The sequence below is a fragment of the Chiroxiphia lanceolata genome, chromosome 13, assembly GCF_009829145.1.
Source record: "Chiroxiphia lanceolata isolate bChiLan1 chromosome 13, bChiLan1.pri, whole genome shotgun sequence".
Lineage (NCBI taxonomy): Eukaryota > Metazoa > Chordata > Aves > Passeriformes > Pipridae > Chiroxiphia > Chiroxiphia lanceolata.
Genome location: NC_045649.1, coordinates 11,174,246 through 11,186,580, shown reverse-complemented (window position 1 = coordinate 11,186,580; position 12,335 = coordinate 11,174,246). Strand labels below are relative to the sequence as shown.

Below are 12,335 nucleotides of genomic sequence, written 5' to 3'. Positions count from 1 at the left end.
CTGTGACCCAGCCTGCCTTCCTCTGCACTCAGTGTGACTGTCACCCAACCAAGGCCAAAGGAACAACTCACCTGGATATGCCTGTGTGTGCTACAGCTCCTTCCTCCTCTGAATCACATCGCTGACAGTCCAAGGGGAAACACCAATGACCAAGACAGATTTGGTGAGTCCAGCTTACTGAGGCTCAGCCCTTTCAAACCACATGCACAGACCATGACCCTCATATCCCTGGCACCCATTTCTCAGCCCTGTCTCAGTTGTGCTACAAGGCAGCTTCCTTTGAGCTTCACTCACTGGTATGGACAACCAGCTGAGTGCCAACACTCTGTTGCCTGAGCTCTGCTGTGATGCTTTGCTCACCTTTAGGGTGCTGAAAGCAAATGCAAAAGCCCTCCTGCCTTTGAGGAGATCTCCCTGATCATCCTTTTGTCCTTTAATTCTTCTGCTTCCCACATGCACCATGGTGGTCTGGCTCTCCCATGCTACAACAGAAGCAGCTTGAGGGATCCACAGACACAGATTTTTCAACAGCTATACCCACAGTTCACAACTACTCCAGAGCTGAGAGTAAATGAATATTCGTATTCTTAATTGATCCTTTTTTTAATGACCCCTCAGAAGGAACATTAGCTTCTCTGTGGAAGTAGGAAAAGTTGCCAGTCTTAGGTAGATGGAAAGAGCATGGAAAACCAATATTATTATAAATACCATGTATATAATATTATTTTAAAGCTTTCCATGTTTAAAACATTCATTAAGGATCAACTCCTTGCCTTTTTTTTGAGGTGCTTTTTCATTTCCCTTTTCATTATCTTGGTTTATTACTGAGGTATTTTTTACACATTACATGCAATTAAATTAATATTAACATTTGGCTTTTTTGGTCACCATATAGGCCACTTGTAAGTTTGTAAGGCTTTCTTGTGTTGACACCGTCTCTCTGTCATATTCTAAGGGACAGATATGGATGCAGAAAATATCAGGCTGCATTTTCAGCCTTGCTATTGTGTTTCTGAAGCAAACATATGACTTGTCTGTGTTCAGTACAACAACTTTTCAGATATGTAGAATGATCTGAACACAGACATCAATGTGAAACTATCACCATGTATGAACTTCCCAGTCTAATGCAGAGGATTATAACCCAGAACACTCTCAAACCAGAGACAAAACACATCATCTATCAAAACCTGTTAGGCAGCATCAGTAGGAGCTGGTGGGGTGTCAGCTAAAGGGAGCAATATCCTACATGCAGAGAACAAGCAGGATGCAGGGAAGGGAGCACAAACCCTCCGCACAGCAGCGGCTCAGTGTGAGCAGGAAAGCTCACCCTCCAAGGTGTCATAACAGCCCACTTTTCACTGCCTTTCTGTACTCTGCTTGCCAACATGGGTGGGAGCTGTTAGACACTGTAAAGGTTCATTTGGAAACACCTGGAGACCACTAACTTGTTACACACAGGCCACGGGCAACCGTTGGATGGCAACGGTCTTTCATCACTACTGACCTGGCTGCACTTGAAACAGCAGCTCTAGAAGTAAAAGCTTCTGATCCAAATACCAACCCCCCTCAACTGGAACAGCTAATGTTAAGAAACACTTGTACAATTTTATATTTTTTTTGATTTTTTTTTTTTAAATGCCGTATGCCGTAAGATTTTCCTCCCACTCATGGCAAGCAGCCTACCTGCTTCTTATAATTTCCTGGATCTGTGCACAACCACAGGAAAACTTCTGCTAATCCTACCAGTCTCATGTTCTTTGGTGACTTTTATTCTAACTGCCAAACTAAGCAGTTTTCTCCTGGCACTCTGCACTGCTCCTTCCTCCCCATACCCCCACGTCCCTCGGTCCTCCTTCCAAGCCACAGTAACCAGCTTATCAGCTGCCAGCCTCAGCAGGGACCCGCTGCTTGTCAGATGCTGGTGGCTGGTGCCCGTGGGTCACTCTGAAGCTGAAGATATTTTTCAGAGTTGTTTCATGTCCCACTGAATAGTAGGAAAGGATAAAGCAGAAACCTCTCGAGAGCTGAAAAAATGCAGCCAGTGAGCAAGTGATCACCAGTTCTGAGGTGATCACATAGCATACAGTCATGCATAGCAAATCTATGGTAAGTGCACAGGATTAGCAACAAGTCATTAAAATGCAGAGTTCCCATACAGCATTCAAGCAGGCTGACCACAAGAGCACTTTTAAGGTGGAATTATTAGCACTCTATTTACGGTGTTAGTGATAAACAGGTATTTGGTTTAAGAACCTGAGAGACAAGGGACTTTCTGCAATGCACCAAGCCTGCATCAACAGTACTAGGTAGGTAATAACAATGGTGCTGGCATAAAGCAAATTTACCTGTGTGCAAGATGTAATCTATCCTTTTCTATAAATACATTGAAATTTCATATATATAATATATAAAAAATTATTTAAGCTTTAGAAAATAAATTAAATTAAATAAATAAATTAAATAAATTAAAAAACCATCATAAGTGAAGGCATTAACTAGAGAGAATCATGCAGTTTGAAATAATTGCTTTTTATTACCCATTCATAGCTCAGCCTAGAACAATACATTAATTATTAGAGCTAAGAGATTAGCAAAGTATGGTGAAAAGTGTCTCCCATGCAAACAGAAGGTTAGCTAAAACTAGTCAAAATGCTTCTTCGAGTTCTCCTTTGCTGACAAGTTTATAAACAATTTGGGTCCAAGTACCATACTTTGCCACCCTTCCTCTGACCTGACAACCCAACAAATATTCTTCCAGTTACCAATTTTAGGAACAAGTCCAGGAACTAAAGCCTTTACTGAATTTTTCCTGAATGGAGAAAGCAGCCCTACTGTGGGGTGCAGTGGGGAAGGATACTCCCCTCATGCCCTCCCCTGCAGCCCTAGATGAAGGACTGACTGGACACACCAGTACCAACCTGAAAAACATATAGTAATATTGTAATATTACTATAATTATAATACTTAATATAGTAATATTAAGAATATAACGATCTTTTTTGTGCTTTGCTGAATACAAAATGCTTTACTTGCAGGTTTAAAAATTCCATCATGTCTTGTAAATATGTGAAAAGTGCAACAAGTAGCTCTTTTGTAGATATGCTAGATTTTTTTCCAGCAACAACATGTGCTTTGAACTCTGCTGGAGTGCTCTCTAATATTTATAGGCAAGAAGATGACCTGAATAATTTGTCCTTTCTGGTACCAGAACAGGGAACATCTTCCATCTAGGGACTTGGATACAACCGGGTTGGGAAACATAAAAAATTGGGTTTGTTGATTCAAGCCAAGCTCCATCACTGCTTTCAAGAGGACTTTGCATATCATGTTCGGTTAAGGTACCAGGAAGGCTTGGATCTTCTCCAGTCTTCTGTTGAGAGAATAATAATCAAGACATCACCCTTGGCTGACAAATGAAACAGGGAACAGACTGCTGTCAGTGTAAGAGGCAGCTCTTCTGACAGGTACAGGACTAGATTGATCTCCAGAGATGCAAGATTTCTGAATAGTAGAAACACCTGAGTCATACTTTTTGAGAGAACAACGACATGAGAAATGACATTATCGCATAACTATCTGGGATGATAGGTTAGGTGTCTCCTGATAGGTTACATATCTCACCTTGAGCTCAAGACTTCACTGTGAACTCCAAAAGGCAGCTGAAGTAGACGGACGTGTGTCCCACTGGGTTCTAAAGAGTTTGTATTGAGACAAGGAGGAAATTATCCCTTTGTGCAGTCAGAATGCATCAGAGGGAGATTTTCCTTTCTGAATTGGTCTTTCTGAAAAGTTTTTAAATATTCAAGCAATAATATGGAGAAATCCCAGTTCCCTTCAGAAAGGCATGCAGTGGTCAAGACAAGAAAGTTCTTCTGGTCTACAAGCTTTAGCTGGAAAAATTTCCCAAACAGTCCAAGGAAAGGAGGTGAAAAAAGTTCTGGAAAACAAGAGTAGGACTCTCTAACAATGCATTAGAAGGTTACTTATACCTTGAAGAGTTGAGTGAGAACTTAGGTGTCATTACTCAACACACAAACAGCAGATGTCTTTCTGAGCTGCCTGAGTATCCCTGAGTATCTCCATGACAGAAGAGTGACTTTCTGTTTGATGCCGCATTCAATTCCTGCCTGCCATTTTAGCTTCTCTGCTGACTTGAAATGAAAAATATCTGCCAATGTCTGTGCTAGTTTTTCTGACTTCTTCCAGGGCCACCTCCAGTCATTCAGTTCTGGTGACCTCTTGTTCCGGCCAAGGAAGAGAAAATGTGAGCTCTTTTATCCTACACAAGAAGAGTGATGAAGCACATGTTTTCTGTGCAGGAACTGTGGGGCAAGAAAGTTGAAACATGGTACATTTGTTCACAGCCACAGCAGATTGCACAAGTACTCTAGGTTTGGCAAATGGAAGTCTCTGAAATGGAGTGGGAAATCACTTGGAATGAAAGCTGCAAATGAATCCACTACAGAACTTCTATCCACCGTGCCCAATTGTTGAGTTGTTAATGAAAGAGGAAGAAGAAAGTCAGAGCCAGAGTAATACGAGACTGAGGTTTCCATTGGTGTCTCTTATCTGAGGAAATCACTGACCACATAAGAGAAAATCCAAAAAATTTCAATTTAGTGACTTGCCCAGCAGCAAAATCAAAGGCAGGTGGTGGATATATTAGACAATACCGGTCAAACTGTTTCTTTCTGCACAGCACTCCGTAAACAGAATTGCAGCTATTGAGTTCTAACCTCTTGTCATGCAGCAACATTGAGTCAACAATCCGCTCTCATGGCTTAATGCTTTTGATGTTTACTTTGTTCTTTGTATAGTTCAAAAGAAAGCACTAATGCACCAGTCCTCTTACCAAATACAATCTTAATCCCAGAATCCCGAGCCTTTTGCTGTTGGCCAGTTAAGTCTGTTAAGACGAAAGGATTTGATCAAGCTTTACATAACAACACAGAAGTTAAATCCAGCAAAGAGAGTTCTTTTTATCTGTACTGCTCAGACAGCTAAGAGGGGGAAAAAAAGAGAGGGAACAAAAAAAAAGGTAATGAACTTGGCTATGTAAAACAAAATAAGGAATTCAATTATTTCTCTTATTGCCACTTTGTCTTCTCAGTGAGGGTCTTCTAAAGAATTCAGATTTATTCTCCAGTAAAGTTTCTGAGTGCAAAGGCTATACCTTTCTCCCAAAACAGAACTGTGGCACCTGCTGTGCCCTTTTGCAAATCTGAGAAGTGTTTCTTTTTCTTTTTTTTTTTTTTTGCATCCCCACCATGTATTTATGAAGGCAGAATATAGCTCTTTGATGCATGGTATTTGATAGACCTGGGTTTAAGTCTTTGTTTTGCCATTTATGTCCTTTGTGAGCTCAGTCCAACCAACCATTTTCTGGGTTACAGCTCCTTGTTTCTGAAACCAGCCATCAATGATTTTGATGTTCTTATGACACATGAACATATAATCATGCAGCACACACGTTACACCAGCACATATGTAAAGATAATGAGGCAGCAAAATAAAGGCATAACAACTATTTTAGATGGAAATGTTCTAGAATATTAATTACTTTTTCCCACAGAAACATTTCTACACAGAGAAGAGTTATGGCAGCGGTCATCTTGTACCTAAGTCACACAGAACTCAAGCTGTGCCCAAACAGAGATCTCAAATCAAGCTTCAGCTTCGCTTTATGCTAATATCACAATTTCATGCCAGTACAAAACACAGTCATTAAAAATACGATGCCAGTAAAATCTACGACCTTATATAATAAGAGTGCTTTAACACAATGCTTGTAGTATTGTCTGACAAATTATAGGAGTTTCAATATCCCATTCAAATAGGAAGTGACTAACACTGTCCCCAGGATGGCAAGCATAGCCTGGAGATCTGAGAGCAGAAGGGATGAGGACCAAGCCTTGACAATCTGCATGCAATTGCCTGAGCACTGGGTGGGAACAGTCATCTTCCTCCCAAGTGGAAAGATGCCACAGAACAGCTCTTCCCCAGTGACAGCACACAAAGCATGGACCACCAGCTGGTATCTAAATCTGGTCTTCACTACTCAGCTACTTCATAACAAATGAGATGTATCGGAAGTAATAACATGAAACTGCTGAAAGACTGAAACTGCAGCAACCTAAAAGGTTTTACACCCTAATAAAAAAAATCCTGCTGCTGACTAATTTGGAAATATTATATATTGAATATTATGTTTGCTATGCAAGACAATTCTACACAACAAAGAAAGAAATAATTAGAGGCAAGGAAATATAGAATGAGACAAAGAAAATTAAATTATTCACCTTGCTGACATTTAATATCCTTTGTGAAGTAGTTTCTCCTACAATTCTAAAATTAAAAACCTACCCTTTATTAGTATTATGGTCCACTGTGGGCAGATAGGAAAACTGAAACGGAAACGCTCAAAAGAACTCCATCATGGCAAGCAGACTTTGCTATTGTGATTAAGAGTAGCCCACAAGCATCAGCTGAAATTGAGCTCCTGTGTTACAGCACATACAAGGGAATGTTCTCTGTTAACTGCAGAGATAATAGAAATGTGGAACCCAAGAAACATGATATATTAACACATTTCACAGGTAAGGAACTGGAAGGTAGACATTATTAACACAGAGAATCTTTTAAGTTCTGTTTAGACAGAAGCCTCTAACACCAGAAACAAATGCCTGGATTATAAAAGGACAGAAATTTCCAGGTTAAGCTTGATATGGTTCATTACTCTAACTAAATTTGGCATATTGTTTGCACTACCCTATAATACAAATCTAGCACACAGATTTGTAATCACTTGTAATACTAGACAGTATCTGAAGTCTGTTTTCCTTGAAAGGAATGAGCAGCTAATTATTGTCCTCCATTCATCAACTCCCACTTGCCCAACTGAAATTCAAGGTACGTCGGATGTGTTCTCTGGCATGCAGGATACAGTGTCCATACTCAAGGTCCCCAAAGGCCATTCCCACCATAACAGTGATTCCACCTCAGTTGCCTCACAAATGAGGAGATGAGATGGAAAGAGGTGTCCAAAGCAGTAACGATTCCATTCACATTCAAGAAAAATGTGTTGAGTAAGAGTCTCTAGTCTTTATCAGAAATTAATGTAGGAGTTTCTAAGGCTGGTCTGTGTAACACAGAAGGGAGTGCAGCACATCACATAACACAGTGCTGACATTGTCAGTGACTGCCTTTGCCACTTCTGCTCAGAACAGCACTATTCACAACTGCTACCAATGTCAACAGCACTACCTAGAAAAAACTGTGAGACCTTGAATTAAAACACTTGGTCACTGTGATTCAGGTGGGTGACCTTTTTCAATACCAATGGTAGCAGACAGAGAAATAATACCCTATTTCCATCCTAACAGTTTTTTCAAGCAAAAAGCACATCAGCAGTTCAAGAATTGCATTCTCAATATAGGCATTCTCACAATGATTTGTTCACTAACTTACTCCAAAATCCCTTAATATTAACCAAAAAATTTTGTTCTTTAAATACCTTCTAGGTGGAAGTGTTCATCACCAATAGTGTCTCTGTAGCCTTCCCCAGATAAATCCTGTTTAAAACAAAAAAAAAATAACCAAAATTAATGACAAATATACTATATACTAAGTGTTGAGGTGTTAACAATATGTATTTAATATTACCAGAATTAATTTAAAACAGTGATGAGAGTACAGGAGCTGTTTTCCAGGAAAGAAGTCAATCACTTTACTCGTGGTAGTCAATGCACTTGATGCTATTTTACAGTGCTGTGGACATACTTTTGGACAAAAATTTAATGGAGATGAATTGACCATAGAGGGGAAAGAAGAAGAAATGTTCATGTTCAAATAATTTTACAAAGTAGATTGATATTTAGCACTTCAACATTCTGTCAACCAAGCAAGTTAAAAAAATTCCAAATGGAAATGATAAAGGAGAAATAAGCCCCTCACTACCTACAGAAGAATGTTATTGCTTGGTTCCACCAACAAACAGAAAACTTTCATATACCAGAGGTCACCCAAGAAAAGCAGATATGAGATTCCGATGAGCTGCCTAATCCTTCAGTCCCAAAATTAATGAAATATTGTCAGCCCCAGCACATCTAGAGCAACACAGGAGCAGATGCCATAGATATGCAGATGAACTTATCTCAGAGCCAAAAAACATTTCTCCAATGGTGCTGACATAGTAACGAAGGGTATCAGTGGGATTTGCAGCTAACCCCACTTACAAAGACCCTGAAGAACATTCTTACTCTCTTAATAGCAGACCCTCCCAGATTCAGCTCCCCACCCCAGCTAAACCATAAGCAATGCCAGCTATCCTCATGTCCTACCTTCTCTCATTCGTTCCAGAGGCTTTAGCATCCCCATAACATCACTGACCTTACATTTTAGTCTTGCTCCCTAAATTCTCCACAAACATTATCTGCCACTGATAAACAGTTGTGGTGACAAAGAAGAACACAGATCTAAAAAGTTGGCATGCTGCACTCCTGGCCAGTTCAACTTCACCTTCAGACACACACCAGGAACACAGAGCCAGCATCCCCAGCATCAGTCTGTGAGCTGGAAGTTGACAGCTCAGAGCATTTTTGTACAAGACAAGAATAAGGTAATAAATAATCTGTGAAAATTAATGTCTGGTTGTATTCATTAGCTTTATTGTTAAGGAATGTGATCAAGATAAAGCAGTTCACCTCCCTTTCTTGAAAAAGCTGACAGAGGTTCTTTGCCTTCCACATGCCCATATGTTATTCTTTGAGATTAGTCATACCAAAGTAACTAAGCCACAAAAGCATGTCTTCGGAATTCTCCAGTATCAATTTCTGCAACAGCATGTTAAATATTAGATTTCACAAACACTACTGGATAGATAGGCCAGAAATCCTGAAAATGCTGTCTGTTCATGAGCAGGACAAATGGCTCTGAGAAATTATGGCAATCTGGTCTGGAATGCTGGGATACTACACAGCATAATGCTTTTTTTAAAAGCTGACATTCTGGATTTAGCTTACCAGGTAGCAAATCACAAAAACCTATTTTTGTTCCAGTTAAAAAGGTCTCTTTTCCAGGGCATGTGCTAAATAATACCAATCATTACCTTAAAAATTATGGAAGAAATTGACAGAGAATTAAAAGAAGACAAAATAAAATGTTGGCATGACTTATCGTATTTTGGCAAGATGATGGTCTTTCCAGGGCCATCTAAAGATTAATATACTTTTGTTTGATCAAATACTCCCATGTCATCATTTTCCATGAAGCTCTGAGAGCACAGCTCTGACTGCTTTCATACATAATGACATATAGAAGTGACTCTGCTCTCCTACAATGTTAAATATTGAATAACTGTTTTGTTTGGGGTTTCATTTTGGTTTGGGGATTTGTTCGTTTGTGTGGGTTTTTGTTATTTTTGTTTTGGTTTGTTTGGTTGGTTTTTTTTTAACTAAAAGCAGGAGTCCTGCTCCCTTTGAAAAAAAAAAAAACAAAACCAAAAAAAATTCCATTAACCTGGTCAGCAAATATACAATGAGTAGGTATGATCTTACTTGTGGTGTATCTCTGAGGATAATACTATCTAGGTGGTAGCCTTCATCTCCTAAAATTTTAGCAAAGCAAGTACTGCCTCTGAGTATCAAATATTGCCTGCTAAAATGATGTCATTTGTCTCATCCTCTACAAAGCTCACAAGTCATTAATTTTTGTGTTTTTTCAAAAGACATCACTTAAAAATGAGCATACATTTGTTGATGTAAAATGCACTATCAAGTAACTCAGAGGAAAACAGTGGAAGACAAAGTGTAAAACAGCAGAGTGAAACATTAATATTCATGATGCTAGCTTCCTTATTTCCTCACTTTTAATCATTACATGGGTCTTAAGCAAATATGTTTTATATTCTAGTCGTTTCATTCCTTCTCTAGCTCCTAGTTATTTAAGTTAAAGTAGTAACTTAATGCAAGCAAATTTCCATTAAGTGTTTCTGCCTTAAACCAAATTATTATAAATTAACACAACCTAAAAAGTGTTTTCATGCTGTTGAACCATAATATACCTGTTAGACAGCACATAAATTGACAATCCATCCAGAAACTGATGAGAGTATCGTTTGAACATTTAGTGACACATTTAAGCAGAATTCCTGAGCTCCCATTCAAATGTGTTCCCCTCTGTGTGTAAGATTATGACATGTATTATCTTTGATAGACAGACATGTATCTGCAAAAGGTGTGGGCTTTCACAGGAAAAAAATGTGGGGGGAAAAAGAAAATACTCTCTCATTCATCTTATCATCATTAACTCTTCTGTCAGAAAAACTGCAAGAGAGTTACCTGAATATTTTTAGCACCACCAAGATAGATGCCACAATCTGGATAAACACCAAAATGCATCTGCTTGAGAAAAAGTCTCTGGGAAGTGTATATAAACTCACAGTCAACAGAAGAGTACAAAATCTGAGAAAGCATCAGAGAAAACAATTCTCTCTGCAGCTCATACTGCATAATGAAAATGAACCTGCACAAATTGCTTTGAAGTGAATGAAACGGTGCCTCTACCCACAGCAACCCAAACTCACAAAGGGGACTAGAGCAAAGGAAAAGGGTAAAATGTATAAAACAGAACTCACAGCTCAAGTAATTCTAGCCGGAAGCAAATGTTATAGCCAGGTAGGAATATCTGACACTGGGGAGAAGCGTGTTCAGGCACAAAGCAAGCACGGGCTGGAGGGGATGGAAAAGCCAGCAGTGGCTCTGCTCTCAGCCTGGCCCTGCTGCGAGGTCCTCAGTGCTTGTGCCACTGCAGGAGCCCGGCCTGTGGCAGGACCGGTGCCCAAGAGCAAAAGCAACAACATTTAGGTCATGGGCAGTTGTACATCACTGTCCTGACACGATGTTTTAAATCACAACACTGAGTTTTCAAACTGGAACACTGAGTCATGAAGCAACCAAAACCAGATGTACCCTGTGAAATACTATAGAAATGAGGTCAGCAAGCACTTGAAAGAATAAAGAAAAGAAACATTTACATAGAAGGATTATTCCAGCATGCCACTGCTGTGGGTTGCTAAACAGGAACCCATCTACACTGTCTCTACCTCACCAGGAGTTTCCCAGATAAATAAGTTGGCCTCTGTTAGCTACTAACACAAATCACACTGAATGACTAAGATTCAGGCCCAAACATCTGCTTCAAATCTCAGAGCAGCTGCTGCCTGGCCTGGGTAGAAAGGATCTCGTGTCCCATATATCCCATTCTGAGAGGTGCCTCTGTACTCAGCTCAGACCTCAGAGGGTGGGGGTGGAGAGAAGAATTAATTAGTGCAACTCTCTCAGAAATGTTGCTGAGTATATGCACAAGGAGAAAAACAATATTTAAAAGCTCCCACACCCCAGGACTTCTATTCAGCTGGGTACAAGTCCGGCAATCGTCACTCACTTTCCACCTTCATTGCACAATCAGACTCCGATTAATTCTAACTCGCTGGGAATTTTAGGGGTTTTTTTTACCTCAACATCAGCCCTAACCACCCTGTGCAGTTTTCTTACTGATACCAGTCCCTGGAGCCAAATGCCAGGCACTCACTCTGGGGCTTCCTTCTCACCAGCCATCTGAAAAAGCTGCAATCCAAATCCTCATCCATCATTCTGCCTCCATCACTTTATTCCTCTGATGCCTTTGCTGGCTCCCTTTCTGCTTCTACATTGAGGGAAAGCTCCTTGACTTTACCTTCCAGGCTCCTCACAGTTGTATTTGTGGTCACATCTCCTAGTCTCTATGCCTACCAGTTCCTTTCTTCTTGCTCAACAGTATGACTCCATCTACCTGTCCTGGCTCTGCCCTTCCAAGCAGCTCCCCATGACACCCAGCCTGGAAGAGTCAAAGCTACAGATTGCAGCCAGAGTGTGTATTTGAGCAGCCTGAGCCTGGACTAACATGGTCTTCAATGCAGTTTTGCTCCAGTGTAACTAGAGACAGCTACATCCATAGATGTATTAGATGTATCAAAGGATAACCTTTGATTCAAGTAGGTTATCATGATAACAAGGACATTGTTAAAGTTTGGGCCCCCCTACTCTCTGTATTACATCTCAAGTCAATATTGTGTTAATTAACATTTTTCCAAAAGGTGTTGCTCTTTTCAAGTAGAAACAAGTTACTTTACTTCTCCTTCAAACATCTCATTAAAATCCTTTTATTTAGCCTTAAGATACTCAATTTTCCACATTTTTGGCAGAAAATATGCACACATTTCCTGTTTTAGTGAATTTTTTATGAAGGAATCATATATATATTTTTTTTTTGCACAACATGCAATATGACAAATT

At 39.8% G+C, this 12,335-nt stretch overlaps 1 protein-coding gene across 2 annotated transcripts in view; it reads right to left on the bottom strand.

The window, feature by feature from the left end:
* NKD1 (NKD inhibitor of WNT signaling pathway 1) overlaps positions 1-12,335 on the bottom strand; it is a 107,229-nt gene that overhangs the window by 29,217 nt on the left and 65,677 nt on the right. For both annotated transcript variants that reach the window (XM_032701466.1, XM_032701467.1), the window contains exon 4: positions 7,517-7,574. In XM_032701466.1, coding sequence (XP_032557357.1) covers positions 7,517-7,574 — 58 coding nt within the window. The remainder of the gene's footprint in view (positions 1-7,516; positions 7,575-12,335) is intronic.